Raw genomic sequence first — 15,438 nt, forward strand, 5'->3', positions numbered from 1 at the left:
TACATTTGTACCCTGCACTTTCCCACTCATGGCAGGCTCAATGCGGCTTACATGGGGCAATGAAGGGTTAAGTGACTTGCCCAGAGTCACAAGGAGCTGCCTGTGCCTGAAGTGGGAATTGAACTCAGTTCCTCAGGCCCAAAGTCCACCCCTGTAACCACTAGGCCACTCCTCCACTGGTTGCTGACAGTACATGGATAAGGTGGCATAATCTACTTTTATAGAGCAGTAACAAAAAGGGTAAATCTTAACTGTTAATTTGCAAACTGAGCAGGTGAGGCCTGTCAGAAGTCACTGCACAAACAGATAATTGAAAAACCTCAGTGTTACAAAGTCAGATACTTTCTAAGAAAATTCAAATACAAAATCCCCAGCATTTTCCAAAAAGGTCTCACGAGATCCCAAATGAGGCAGCTACCATCACAGTTCTAAGTCTCCACCCACAGCCTTATTCCTCATTTCTTGGCTGTGATCAGTGAGTGATACACAGGTTTGATAATAATGTGCAGGTAAAGAGAGTTGTCAATGAGGTACTCAGAGGTCCGTTTCTGCAAATCAGCCTGACCGAGGAAGTCAGCCACCTCATCAGTACTCTGATGGAAGTTATAGACATGCTTCACATACAGTTTCCCCTGCTGCCTTCTGATTCCAACAAGGATGGTCTTCTGGAAGCTGACACCGGCAAAATCTGAACTGCTCATTGCTGGGGTGATGACAAGCCTGGGTCTGCCGTCCTCAATACGCACAGACTGCATCGTATTGGCTACAGAGTCCGAATAGACGGGTCGCAGACTGACCGGGAGCCATCGGGGGGAGAAAAGGAGGTTCCAGGTCACTCTCTTACCGACATCATGACTGCTGGGCCCCAGCTGAGTTTGAAAGCTGGTGCTACGATCGTCCCGTGCTGGATTGTTGATGATCCACTGGGACCCCCAGGAGGCGGAAAGATAGTTCCGAGGGACGAACATACTACAATTTACATCAAAGTACTTGAAAAAGTGTAACGGTGAAGCTGAATGAAACTGGAAGGCTTGGAAGAACAAATCCTGGACGCGGCTGTAATATCTGTCCAGCAGCAGCGACGTCTTCTGAATGTGGAACAAGTGGATTGGCGAGATCATGGCGTATCGAATGGTTCGCAGCACTTTCTCGACGATGGGCGCATCAGGGTTCTTCTTGCTTATCCACTCCTCAATGGCGTTGTAGAGTTCCAGCTCCGTCTGAACGACAAGATCTGAACGCTGGAGCAGTGAAACCATGAGGTTGTCGCTCACGGACACCCACTCACTGCTACTGATGACTGCAGACAGGTTCCAAGCCAGGAATTGCAGGCACCTCTCCTGAAGACCCTCATCGCCGGTCTTCAGGGCGTAATGGTACCAGCTGACAACATGTCCCTGGCTCGATTCACTGACCAAGTGATTCTTCATGTAGTCAGTCACCCCTCGCTGAAGGGCAGCCACACGATACTTACTAGCTAGCTGATGCAGGGGGATGGCTTGGTTGGGATGTACGGCAAGCTCCCCTGTATACAGATACCTGCAGAGTAAAACAAAATCTCATCAGCTATAGCAGAGCTGCAAGTCCCCAACTCACTGTCACAAAATACAGAAGGGGGTCCCCAAACCCAGGCGTTGCTCACAGATAGGACTGGGATGTATCAGAATGAAGACATAAGCATCGCCACACTGGGACAGAGCAAAGGTCCATCTAGCCCAGCACCCTATCTCCAACAGTGGCCAATCCAGGTCACAATCACCCGACAAGATCCACGGAGCAAAGCATTTTGTACTGTTTGTCCCAGGAATACTGGATTTTTCCCTATGTCCATTTAATAACATTCTATGGCCTTTTCCTTCAGGAAGCCGTCCAAACCTTTCTTAAACTCTGCTAAGCTAACCGCCTAAAACTCAACTCCACTAATACACTCTGCTATACACAAAAAAAAAAAAAAAATCAGTGGATGTGCGCAATTATTGCTCACTCAAAAACATGCAAAGATGGAGGAAAAAAACCTCGGAGCTTTTTCAGCAAAGCAACCTACTCCTCATATCTGAAGTCAGGTAACAAGTTGGCACCATCGTGAACCCACTATAATTACTGGTTACGAAACCTCCACCTACTGTGAACGCACACTTCATAAAATCTTAATGAAATTCAGTGCAAAAATTCAATACAATTCCATTGCCATTGTTGAGAGCGGGATAAACTTACCTTGTACTGCCGATTCCGAGGGGACCCATTTCAACAACGGCTTCATCAAGGGATCTGGTAAAAACCCCCACTGCAACTTCTTGCGGGCACAACTTTCAACCCACTAAACCCAGCACGAAGTTGCAGTGTGGGCTTTTCCAAGATCCTCTGACAAAGCCGATAGTGAAACAAGAACAGGTCCTGTCGGAATCACCAGCACACGATAGGTTTACCCCGCTCTCAACAATGGCAGTGAATGAATTTCACTAAGATTGCATGAAGTGTGCATTCACAGTAGGTGGAGGTTTCTTAACTGGTGATTACAGTGGGTTCACGATGGTGCCAACTTGTAACCTCACTTTAGATATGAGGAGTAGGTTGCTTTGCTGAAAAGCCTCCGAGGCTTTTTCCTCCATCTTTGCATATTTTTAAGTGAGCAATAATTGAGCACATCCACTGTTTTTTTTTTTTTTTTTTTTCAGAATGATGCTTGACATAATTTAGGACAGGGATGGGCTGCTGATTGCAGGGACGTATCCTGTGTCACTTTACATCATTACCAGCTGAAAATGAGCAGACAAACCGTGGCATTGGGGCTGATATTTAATGCCAGGCAGTTTCTGGTGAGCAGCAATGAATATCCAGTTTATTTTTGGCCCGTTTAAAGATAACCAGCTAAGTCGATATTCAGACTTGCCCGGTTATCTTTAAACCAGCCAAAGATATCCCACATTTTCACGTGGCCAAATAGGGCCACTAAACCAGCGGATAGCTGGTTATATCAGGCAATATAACCAGCTATCTACTAGCCACTAACTGGGGATATGGAACAGGGGATAGTTGGTTCTACCCTGCTGAATACTGGTGGATAGTCGGTTAAGTGCTATTTAACTGGTCAGCAGTCATTCTGGCCAATTAAATAATCGCTGAATATGGGGGGGGGGGGGGGGACTCTGTTTTTTGTTCACCAACAATAGTGCATACTAACTGTCTGTCCTGATTAGATTGTAAGCTCTGTCGAGCAGGGACTGTCTCTTCATGTTCAAGTGTACAGCACTGCGTACGTCTAGGAGCGCTATAGAGATGATAAGTTGTAGTAGTAGTCTTTGGGATTCCGGAATGTTGCTACTCTTTAGGATTCCACACAGAATCTTGCTACTCATTCAGATTCCGGAATCTTGCTACCCTTTGTCCTTATCCCTTATTTGTCCTGTTTGTCTGTCCTAATTAGATTGTAAGCTCTGTCGAGCAGGGACCGTCTCTTCATGTTCAAGTGTACAGTGCTGTGTACGTCTAGTAGCGCTATAGAAATGATAAGTAGTAGTAGTCTTTAGGATTCTGGAATCTTGCTATTCTTTGGGTTCCGGAATGTTGCTACTCTTTAGAATTCCAGAATCTTGCTACCCTTTGTCCTTATCCCTTATTTGTCCTGTTTGTCTGTCCTAATTAGATTGTAAGCTCTGTGGAGCAAGGACTGTCTCTTCATGTTCAAGCGTACAGCGCTGCGTACGTCTAGTAGCGCTATAGAAATGATAAGTTGTAGTAGTAGTAACTGGGAATAGCGTTCAATACGTAGCAAAAAGTGCATACTGTGAAAATAATGCTCACCCTTTCTCAATAGTGGAACCACACGCACGTGTGAGCCACTGTGTGTACACAAACTAGTGAGCGTGCGCAAACTCAGGAAAATAGTGCACCCTCTTTCCCCACACCCCCAGGCTGTATATATGGTGCCCACATTTGGGCACAATCCCGAGATGCGCGTGCAACTTAACCGGCAAACGAGCCATTAACGAGCAATAACTGGATGCTAACAGCCCGATCATTGACGCTAAATGGCAACTGGGATTTGTGCACGAATCTGTCTACATGTTATTCTATAATGCTGGGCACCTAAATCACGCTTAGCGTCAATCTTTTCCCAGGTCCATTTTGAGCACCACAATATTACTAGAAACAGACAAAATGGAAACAAATAAAACAAAAAAGTCTTGTGAACACGGATCTGATACAAAATGAAAAGCTTCTGGCTCCCATCCCTAATCCAGGCCCTTTTTCCCTGCTCGTGTCCATCACCAGGACCTGTTTTAGGATCCTTCATCACTTAGGGGGTCTTTTACTAAGAGGTGTTCACGTTATTCATTATTTTTTATTGTTCATTTATTTTTGATCAATTATTCTTTATTTTTTCACATTTTTTATTTATATTTTTCATTTTTTTATTAGTTCTTCTTTTTGGGAGGATACATTTTAGGTACATGTCCCTTTATTATTTGACCTCTTGTTATGCTTATGTATATATATATTTTTTATATTTTGGTTGCATCAGTGCCCTTGCTTTGCTGAGATATATATATATATTCTGTTTTAGTCTATCAGTGGTACTAGAGACGTGATGATTCATTTGCACATTATATTAATATATTTTATATTTTTCTGTGTTATGTTTGTTGTGCTTATTATATTTATTAATATTTCACTTGAAATTTTTATTGTTGATAATACTGTTGATAATCTATGTCTATGTTTTAAAAGCAATGTCTTATGTTTTTAAATTTTATATATTATATAGTTTTTATGAGTTTGATATTTTATAATTTGATTTGTTTGTTTGTTGTAGCCCCTGATGCAGCCCTCTGTGGGTGAAACACGGCCTGTGTCGGGCAACTTTCTTATACACGATATCTCTAATAAAATCCTTTGGATGACACTTTGATCTGCTCGTTTTTTGGGACCCTGTTTTAGGATCTTTCATCACTTAGGGGGGGTCTTGTACTAAGAGGTGCTCACCTTTTTGGCTAAATGTTGAGACGCCCATACGAACGCATTGGCGTCTCTAACGTTTAGCGCGTGCCCAAAAACGTGAGTGCACCTTAGTAAAAGACTCTCTAAGTCTATCTCTTGCTCCTACCATCCCGGTCATCTTCTAATATGGTCCACTGTTCACATGAATGTGTTACCTAATAAACTTCTCAAAGAGAAGGGCGCAGTCCATAGGTTCCTGAAGCGTCACTGTGGTCTGGTTGTAGAAGAGGCTCTCCAAGACCTCGCTCTGCAGGCTGAGGAGCAGCTGGTGAGTGTGAAAGACCTTGACCTCCTCAGAGCCGCTGGAAAGGACCCTCAGCGTGCTGTCACTGGTATTGGCGTTGTTCAGGAGCTCTTGCAAACGCTGGATGAGCATCAGCGAATGGTTAATGATGGCTGCAGGAACATTACCACCCGGATCAAACTTGGGAGGAGCGGGAGAAGACAAACACTGAACTGAAAGAGAAGCAACAATGGGTGATAGACGCTCTTGGGGGTGCTAATCATTGCCCAACCTAGCGTCCACTACCAACTGTTAATTCTGACTGAAGTGCAGACACCCAAAACAAAGTCCATGACCTTTAACCTAGATGGGAACTAGCAAACACTGCACCCGCTAGGCAGAAGGTATATCTGTTATAATATCTGTAGGACTTTTTCCCCCCCAATATATGTAGAAAAAATATATTACTCCAAGCAAGTAATGTTAACAAGACACTTTTATACAGTATTAATGCCCAGTTATACTGAAGCCTGTGAGTCTAGTGAAACTGTGTTCTCTTTACGTAATGTTTCACAAAATTAAACGCATTAATCTACTGGAAGTGTCTGTGGCGAGGTTCCCAGCATCTCCAGTTTTAGCTGGACTGGCTAACTCTCTTTCTAACCTACTGCATGCCTGGAAGTGTAATTGCAAGGATAGGTTCATGCATGCAGTGCAGCAGACCTGGGGCTGTGACAGTGCAGCCAGCTGGTCATCTTAATGTGACCGTGGGATGGGGGATGGGGAGGAGTGGCATCTGCTTTACCTCTGCCAAATGTTCTCAGAATTTAGAGACATTTAGTGCTCACATTTGAGCTGGAAAAACTGAGTGGACTGTTAGAACAGGGGTCTTCCCCTTCCCTTCCCCCTGTTGCTGGGGGGGGGGGGGGCTCATCAGTCGGGTCGTCTGTTCCTGGGAGGGGCAGGGGGAATGAGGGCCTGCTAGCATGCAAATGCATGCTGGACAGGGCTCACCATTCCTTCCCAACGGTCTGCAAACCCTAACGCCAGCTCCGAGCTGGCGCAGGGTTTGCCGCGGCCAGCAAGTCACTCTTTGGTGTGCTGGTCTCTGATCATTGGGGATGAATAGGTTTAGCATGTTGCATTTAGAGCCTGCGAGTGCATTGTTTCACGCGCTCAGGGGCTGTGATCATGGGGCAGTAGCAAACGCAGGCGCTAGTATGGCACTAACAGCCTTTAGCGCCTGCTCATGATGGGCCCATCAGGGCACTGGGCTCCTCAGAGGAATCCTTCCCAGCTTAGCCTGCACTTGTTTCTGCTCTTGCCCAGGAGTTGAAAGCTTCACTTTCATTTGCATATTAGCAAAGACCCGTAATCCTACCCCTGGCAAGGGAGTCTGAAAGCCTGGTTTGTTCCTTAATCTCCCTCCCTCCAACCCCCCTGCTGTTTGGTTTCAAAAGTCAGCTTAGTGAAGGCACAGAAAAGGCTTCAGCCCCAAAGAGCCTTCTCTTGAAAGAAATGAATGGAGAAAGGCTCTTTTACTTGAAAGCCAGAGGCAGGCACTGTGATGCCCCGTCTGGAGCATTTTCAGGTCAGTGCATAGAAAAATGAACATTTCATTGAATCCAGGCAGACCCTTCCCCACTTGTAAGCACCCCAGGAGAAAAGTATATGTCAGGGTTAATGGGACAAGCCAGGACTGAAATCAGGGCTCTCCCTCAGAAAGCCAGGAACGTCCCCTCCATCTTTGTGGTGAAAAGCCTTTCAACCCCACATCCATCATGACAGACGCTTTTATGAAGCCCTGGAGGTGGCTAAGCAGACCGAATACAGGCACATTCCTTGTTCAGCCCAAGATGCCCAGTGCATTTTGGGGTTTGTAGTCTTGCCACAATAAAAAAAAAAAAAAAAAAAATAGATGTGTCCTTTTACAAAGACGCTTTAAAATGGCTTGCAGTAGTGTAGGCGCGGCTTTTTGTGCGCCGATCCATTTTTTTAGCCTGCCTATAAAAAAGGCCTCTTTTTTTTGCCGAAAATGGACGTGCAGCAAAATCAAAATTGCCGCGCGTCCATTTTGGGTCTGAGGCCTTACTGCCAGCCATTGACCTAGCGGTAAATAATCTGAGCAGTAATGACCTACACGCGTCAAATGCCACTTGGCATGTGTCCGTTACTAGCGGCAGAAAATAAAAATATTTTTCAGACTCACGTAGCGGACACATGCCAAAATTGAAATTACCGCAAGGGCCATGTGGTAACCGGGCGGTAACTCCAATTTGGCGCGCGCTCGGTGATACGTAGGTGCCTACGCAGCTTAGTAAAAGGGCCCCAGAATCCTCGGACATGGAGGTGCTACACAAAGTGTCATAGAAGGAGAAGAAATGGTGTTGGCATTCACACCTCACTCAAGGATGAATGATATCTGTGGCCATAGGGGGCAACTTTAAAAATGATTAGGGGTGCTAAACTCATCTGAAATGGCTCCAAAACCCACAGAGCTGGCAGCTACAGTCTTGGCCCTCAGTAGGGGTCCCTCATGATCATCCCATAGGGACCCTTGTCTTCAAACCCTTTTGATGTTGCTTTTAACTCCTAACCCTTACTCAGTACCCATTTTTATCATTCCCACCTTAGTAATTCCCTTATCCCTTATTTGTCCTGTTAGATTGTAAGCTCTTTTGGGCAGGGACTGTCTCTCTATGTCCAGTGCATAGCACTGTGTACGTCTAGTAGCACTATAGAAATGGTAAGTAGTAGTAGTCTTTGGGGTTCCGGAATCTTGCTACTCTTTGGGATTCCACACAGAATGTTGCTACTCTTTGGGATTCCAGAATCTTGCTACTCTTTGTCCTTAACCCTTATTTGTCCTGTTTGTGCTAGATTGTAAGCTCTTTCGAGCAGGGACTGTCTCTATGTCCAGTGTACAGCACTGCGTACGTCTAGTAGTGCTATAGAAATGGTAAGTAGTAGTAGTCTTTGGGGTTCCGGAATCTTGCTACTCTTTGGGATTCCACACAGAATGTTGCTACTCTTTGGAATTCCGGAATCTTGCTACTCTTTGGGATTCCACACAGAATGTTGCTACTCTTTGGGATTCCAGAATCTTGCCACTCTTTGTCCTTAACCCTTATTTGTCCTGTTTGTGCTAGATTGTAAGCTCTTTCGAGCAGGGACTGTCTCTATGTCCAGTGTACAGCACTGCGTACGTCTAGTAGCGCTATAGAAATGGTAAGTAGTAGTAGTCTTTGGGATTCCGGAATCTTGCTACTCTTTGGGATTCCACACAGAATGTTGCTACTCTTTGGAATTCCGGAATCTTGCTACTCTTTGGGATTCCACACAGAATGTTGCTACTCTTTGGGATTCCAGAATCTTGCCACTCTTTGTCCTTAACCCTTATTTGTCCTGTTTGTGCTAGATTGTAAGCTCTTTCGAGCAGGGACTGTCTCTATGTCCAGTGTACAGCACTGCGTACGTCTAGTAGTGCTATAGAAATGGTAAGTAGTAGTAGTCTTTGGGGTTCCGGAATCTTGCTACTCTTTGGGATTCCACACAGAATGTTGCTACTCTTTGGAATTCCGGAATCTTGCTACTCTTTGGGATTCCACACAGAATGTTGCTACTCTTTGGGATTCCAGAATCTTGCCACTCTTTGTCCTTAACCCTTATTTGTCCTGTTTGTGCTAGATTGTAAGCTCTTTCGAGCAGGGACTGTCTCTATGTCCAGTGTACAGCACTGCGTACGTCTAGTAGCGCTATAGAAATGGTAAGTAGTAGTAGTCTTTGGGATTCCGGAATCTTGCTACTCTTTGGGATTCCACACAGAATGTTGCTACTCTTTGGAATTCCGGAATCTTGCTACTCTTTGGGATTCCACACAGAATGTTGCTACTCTTTGGGATTCCAGAATCTTGCTACTCTTTGTCCTTAACCCTTATTTGTCCTGTTTGTGCTAGATTGTAAGCTCTTTCGAGCAGGGACTGTCTCTATGTCCAGTGTACAGCACTGCGTACGTCTAGTAGCGCTATAGAAATGGTAAGTAGTAGTAGTAGTCTTTGGGATTCCAGAATCTTGCTACTCTTTGGGATTCCACACAGAATGTTGCTACTCTTTGGAATTCCGGAATCTTGCTACTCTTTGGGATTCCACACAGAATGTTGCTACTCTTTGGGATTCCGGAATCTTGCTACTCTTTGTCCTTAACCCTTATTTGTCCTGTTTGTCTGTCCTAGATTGTAAGCTCTTTCGAGCAGGGGCTGTCTCTCTATGTCCAGTGTACAGCGCTGCGAGCATCTAGTAGCACTAAAGAAATGATAAGCTAGTAGTAGGTACCGAGAGCCCCCTTGTGGTCACTCAGACTACCTGCCAGAGCATCCAGGATCCTGGCACAGCCACTTCGGCGACCAGTGTTCTTTGGGTGACCAGCGTCTAATTGCATTTATTATTTACAGACAAAAGTTCTATTACCTGACATATTTTATGGATTTATCTTTTCAGGGTGTTTTGATTTTTGCTCATGAAGATGAAGCCTCCGGCCAACAGCTGCTCTCTTCTGAAGCCTTTTTACAATCTCTGCCCACATAGGAACCAGACATAAAATTGAACACTGGAAATGCACAGACCGCTCTTTCCAGGCAGCTTCAAGTATCAATAGGGGACACTGGCACAAGTGACGGAGCTAAAGAGGTGAGGAGGTGGTCCCTGGCTACTGCCTCTCATGTCTGTCTCCCCTCGTTCACGGAGCGCTTTTCCATCGCAGCAGAACGGGAAAAGTCCCTGCGTGGTCTGATCTACTAAGGACAGGAATACTTCAGAGTGGTAGCTGTATTAGTCCACTTTTAAAGGTAATAAGCAGAAATAAAACAAAGCAAGATAAAATATTGCATTTTTGACTAGCTTCTGAAGGCAATACCTTGCTCATTTCTGACCTAAAAAGAAGGTATTGCCTTCTAAAGCTAATAAAAAAAAGTATTAAGTTAGTCCAATAAAAAAAGTATCATTTTATCTTCTTTTTCTTTTGTTTTATTTCTATTTATTGCTCACTGTTAGATGACTGAGCTCTCAGAGGATTGTGAAAACCTTGGTATCTGGTCCTTGAAGTGGGCTATAGCTCAATGCGATACTTTTAAAATAGGGAAAGAAGAAAAGCCTGGAATAAAAATGATATGCAACCCATTAAATTTGGGTTTTTTTTTAAATATGCGTTTGCATATCAAGATGACGACTCTGGCTGCATCAACTAAAGGCCAGTGCTGGGCTGCCTTGTACGGTCTGAGTCGGGGGGGGGGGGTGTAGTAATTCGGTTGAGGATGGGCTGGAGAGAGCTTTGAGGGAAACTGCAGTATTTTGGAATATAAGGACAGTGCTGGGCAGACTTTTATGGTCTGTGTCCCGCAAGTGACAAGACAGATTTGGATAGGCTGGAGTGGGCTTGGAACATAAGGACAGAGCCAGGCAGACTTCTATGGTCTATGTCCCAGAAACAGCAAAGTATATAACATCATGTTCATTGTTGATTTAATCCTGAATTGGGAATGAATGCGACTGTTGGGCAGACCGGATGGACCATTCGGGTCTTTATCTGCCGTCACTTACTGTGTTACTATGTATATGTAAGAAAAACGACTCCTGGGGCAGGTTTAAAAAAACTTGACCCTAGCAAATTATCTGAGAGCTTCATCTCCTGTTTCTCCCTATAGGCATAATCAGAAGGAGGAGGGCAGCGTATTTGCCCAAAAATCCTTAAAATAGTACAACATGGTTAACCCTATAATGATACAAATGCACACTGCCTGATATTTAGTGCTATTTAACTCCCGGACGGTTAAACAGCCTTAATCCGGCTAAGCATTAATCTCCAGCGCAAGATAGCTGGTTATCTTGGCTGAATATTCACGCTTAGGATTAGATTCTATATATATCACACCTAAAAAAAACAAGCCTAGGAGTATTCTATAAAGAATGCCTAAATTTAGGTGCATTTTATAGAATAGCCTAGCGCCCGTCTGCATGACTAAATTTAGTCGTGGGCATAATGTCTACGCCTAACCAGGTGTAATCTATAACAATGCTCATAGTTTTTAGAAACGCCTGTGGTCTGCCCATTCCATGCACGTGGTCACGCCCCTTTTTCAACTATGCGCCTTAGAATTTACACGCATTACAGAATACACTCAAACAGTTGCGCAGGTAAATTCTAATTGATGCCAATTACTGTCATTACTTGTCAACTTGCAATTATCGGCACTGATTGGCTTGTTAGCTAATTAAGCTGAAAGAATTCGACCGGATTTCTGTGCAACTTAACCTGCACTATATTAAATCCGGGGGGGGGGGGGGGGGGGGGGAGGTTAGCAGCTAGCCCGGTCATCAGCTATACGTCTCCACATGTCATATGACTGCAAAAGTCTGTTCTCGGTAACTATCCCAATTTAATCAAATATCCGTTCCAAGGGACACACGTCCTGTATCTCCAAAGTCTATTTCTTGGATCTTATGAGATGCTTAAGAGGTTGCTTCACACTTTGTTTTAAAACATCTGTAAATACATTCTGTAAATAAAAATGTACATAGCAACTATAACTACACCAAGATGTCCCACACTTTATAGATCAGAATCTGATGTAGAAATGATTAAGACTAAGTGAATTTAAATGTAAGGACGAGAGAATGGTTAATTGCAGCACAGAAATAGGGAACTTGGGACACGGTGGGGGGGGGGGGGGGAATTACTACAGAAGATTTTGCAGCACTGAACTGGAAACAGTCAAGAGGTTTAATCACCAGGTGCCACAGGTTGATGACAAGAAAAAATATTTATATATATATATATATATATATATATATATATATATATACACACAAAAAGATAATAAAAGATAGCACCTTTCACCCAGTGGAAAGTATGAAAACATTTTTAACATTGCTGCACAAGAAAATACTGACAGAACTAGAGAGAATGAGGAAGTTGTAATTTTTATTTATTGTAATTTAATTTTTTTATATACCACCTACATGCCCAAAAGCTCTGCAAGCCATGTGCATCCATCTGGGACCTTCCCACTGCCATCCATAAAGAGCTCCATAAAGCAGAAAGGTACAAGGAAAAATCTTCCAAGGAGCAGGAAGACAATGTGGCAGAAAAATGATCCCGATCGTGACAGGTGCTACCCACCCGATTAGATATTTATATGGCCTGGGCATATTAATGACACTTTCTGCCCTCAGCTGAGCATCACCGGGGAATCTGAAAGCCCGAGGGTCACTCCCTCGGAGACTTGGACAGGGCTGGAAAAGCCAAAAGTGAATTCTCATCTCCCAAATCCACCCTTCTCTTTCTGTAGATCTTACTATCACCCCGCTCACTCGGTCCTAATCAGGTTTTTTTACACGTTCATTTGCATTTTTTGTGATTAGCGGTTCATGTCCGGAGCTCCGTGCACGCTCAGAGGCCCCGACCCTACCTGCTCGGGCAGCGATGCAGAGCAAAGAGACGGTGGCGACGGCCAGGCAGCGCCCGCAGCTCCCGATCCCCCGCTGCTCCGCCCCGCTCATCGCGTTCCTTCCTTCCGCCGGTGCGAGAGAGCAGCGAGCGCGCGCCCCTTCTTTATACTCCAGCCGGTCCTCCGGGGCGGGCTCTCCGCCCCTGCGCTCTCCGCTCATTGGTGGAATCCGCCTGGGACTGTTGTCAAGGGAACGGGTCTGGAGTTTATGCGCGTCTGCGCCTTGAACTTGCACGTGTATTCACAAGGGCGCGAAGGGAGATACAGGGAAAAGGGGCTGCAAAGCTGTCTACGGTCTTCATATGAGCAGTTGCACATCGCATGTATGCATGCAGATACAGAGAGAAACGCAATAGCTATTGCTTACAACAGAAACGTATAATTGAAGGAGTGGAGGAGGAGCAGCCTAATGGTTGGGGCAGCGGGCTGGGTCGATTCCCACTGCAGCTCCTTGTGACGTTGGGCAAGTCACTTAACCCCTCCATTGCCCCCAGGCACAGAAAACATAAATTGTGAAAGTGTACAGCGCTGCGTACGTCAAGTAGCGCTATAGAAATGATTAGTAGCAATTAGAAGCAGAGTGGGATGCGCTATCGTGCCCCCTGCCGGCGGATCGCGCAAATCTCAGTCCAGGAAAGATGGATGACGCTAAAAATAGACGAGCCCAAGCCATGGGGTCCAAAGGGCTTCCTGCTTAGTGCTGTGCTAATTTAGTATTCTGTGGTGATTTACTGTCCAATATTTAGTTCTGAATTCTGAACAGCCATGTATAGCCCCCAAGTCTTCCGGTGTGTGCAATTCATATTTAAATGCATGAATGATGGACAAAGCCTATGCTGCACTTCTCCTGGGGGGAGGGGGGAGTGGGATGGCCTAGCTGTGAGGTCCAGTCCAGTCACCCTTTCTCTGGCAGCCCAGCAGGTCTCCCTGATCGCCTTTCTCTGCTTTATTGAGCTGCTGTCTGCAGTGATGTGATTGAAGTTGACAGTTTCCTGCTTCGCTGCTCTTTTTATTCACTTGGCAATGAAAGGGGAAAATCTGTTGTGGGGGGGGGGGGAGGGAGGGGGCTGCCAGTGAGTGTGAGTGACCCCTGGCATCTTTTCCTGCTCTTTGTCATTTGTTTCTGACATTTTGTTCTGACTTACTTTCTTAAAAGCTTTGGTCCCCTTGGTGTAACCGTGCTCACATTAGTAACGAGATGAGAAAGCTGTTGGCTCTGCCCCCCCCCCCCCCCCCCCGCTTTCTCCTTCTTTTCTCCTCTTCCTCCCTCCTCATAATGAGTTCAGCTGGCTCCCTTGCAGGGTTTATGGAGACCAGTAGACATAGGAGCCAATTTTTCAAAATTATTGGGGGTGCTAAGCCCAATGGAAATGACCCCTCCCTGGTCACATACAAGGAATTTCCTTCAATATTGGGGGTGCTCAAGCCAGTGGCGCAGCCACAGCTGGGCCTGGGTGGGCCGGGGCCCACCAATTTAGAGCTCAGGCCCACCCACAAGTAGCACACATTTAGCGGTAGCTGGTGGGGATCCCAAGCTTGGCCAGCTACTCTCCGCGATACCGGCACCTGAGCATGCTCATTTTTCAGCGCATGCCTGCTGCAGACTGCCAAGGTGGGAAGAAATGTTTTCCCATCAGTTGAGATATTATTTTGGTGGTGGTTGGGGGGAGGGAGGGAAGAACACTTGGTGCCCACCCATTTCTTGCCTAGGCCCACCCAAAATCTGTTGTCTGGCTATGCCCCTGGCTCAAGCACCCACAGAGTCAGCTCCAATGCCGGTAGACATTCTTTCCATAGGGAAATCCGGAGGACAAATCTCAAGCCGGAAGACAGGAGGGAAGTTAGGGTTCAAATTCTTCTGCTCCCACTCCCCTTGATAGGAATATAAGCACATAAAAGATGTTCCATACTGGGCCAGACCACAGATCCACTGAGTCCAGCATCTCGTCTCTGACAGTGGCCAATCCAGGTCACATATTAGCCCAAAGAATTGATCTACATTATGATGCTGGTACTGAGATATAAGCAGTGGCTTACCCAAGGCAAAGTGGTCAGCTTTCCCTCTAATCATATGCATCAACTTCAGTACAAATGACCCCTCCCTGGACACAATGAAGCAACTTGCTCAACATTAGGGGTGCTCAGCACCCACAGCGCTGACACCTGTGTGGAGTAGAGGAGTAGCCTAGTGGTTAGTGCAGTGGACTTTGATCCTGGGGAACTGAGTTTGATTCCCACTGCAGCTCCTTGTGACTCTGGGCAAGTCACTTAACCCTCCATTGCCCCTGGTACAAAATAAGTACCTGAATATATGGAAACCGCTTTGAATGTAGTTGCAAAAACCTCAGAAAGGCAGTATATCAAGTCCCCTTTCCCTTATGACATCACAATATCAGAAGTGAGCCAAGTATGGGGCAATCAAGCCATTGTGACATCACTGATGAGGTTGGCTCTTATTGGTGGAATGAGTGGAGGAGTAGCCTAGTGGTTAGTGCAGTGGACTTTGATCCTGGGTTCAATTCCCACTGCAGCTCCTTGTGACTCTTGGCAAGTCACTTAACCCTTCGTTGCCCCTGGTACAAAATAAGTACCTGAATATATCTAAACTGCTTTGAATGTAGTTGCAAAAAAACCTCAGAAAGGTGGTATATCGAGTCCCATTTCCCTTTCCCTATTTCTGATTCTACATGGAATGTTGCTAGTCCACTAGCAGCA

General features: G+C 45.5%; 1 protein-coding gene across 1 annotated transcript; it reads right to left on the reverse strand.

Annotated features, from left to right (window-relative positions):
* Positions 1-213: 213 nt before the first annotated feature.
* Positions 214-12,780, reverse strand: BTBD17 (BTB domain containing 17). The gene is made up of 3 exons (XM_030206686.1): positions 12,685-12,780; positions 5,154-5,454; positions 214-1,539 (listed from the first exon to the last, which is right to left on the reverse strand). Exons 1-3 carry the CDS (start codon positions 12,773-12,775, stop codon positions 456-458), a joined length of 1,476 nt encoding a protein of 491 aa, XP_030062546.1. The 5' UTR covers positions 12,776-12,780; the 3' UTR covers positions 214-455.
* Between the last annotated feature and the right edge of the window lie 2,658 nt (positions 12,781-15,438).

The sequence above is a fragment of the Microcaecilia unicolor genome, chromosome 6 (genome assembly GCF_901765095.1).
Source record: "Microcaecilia unicolor chromosome 6, aMicUni1.1, whole genome shotgun sequence".
Classification (NCBI taxonomy): Eukaryota; Metazoa; Chordata; class Amphibia; order Gymnophiona; family Siphonopidae; genus Microcaecilia; species Microcaecilia unicolor.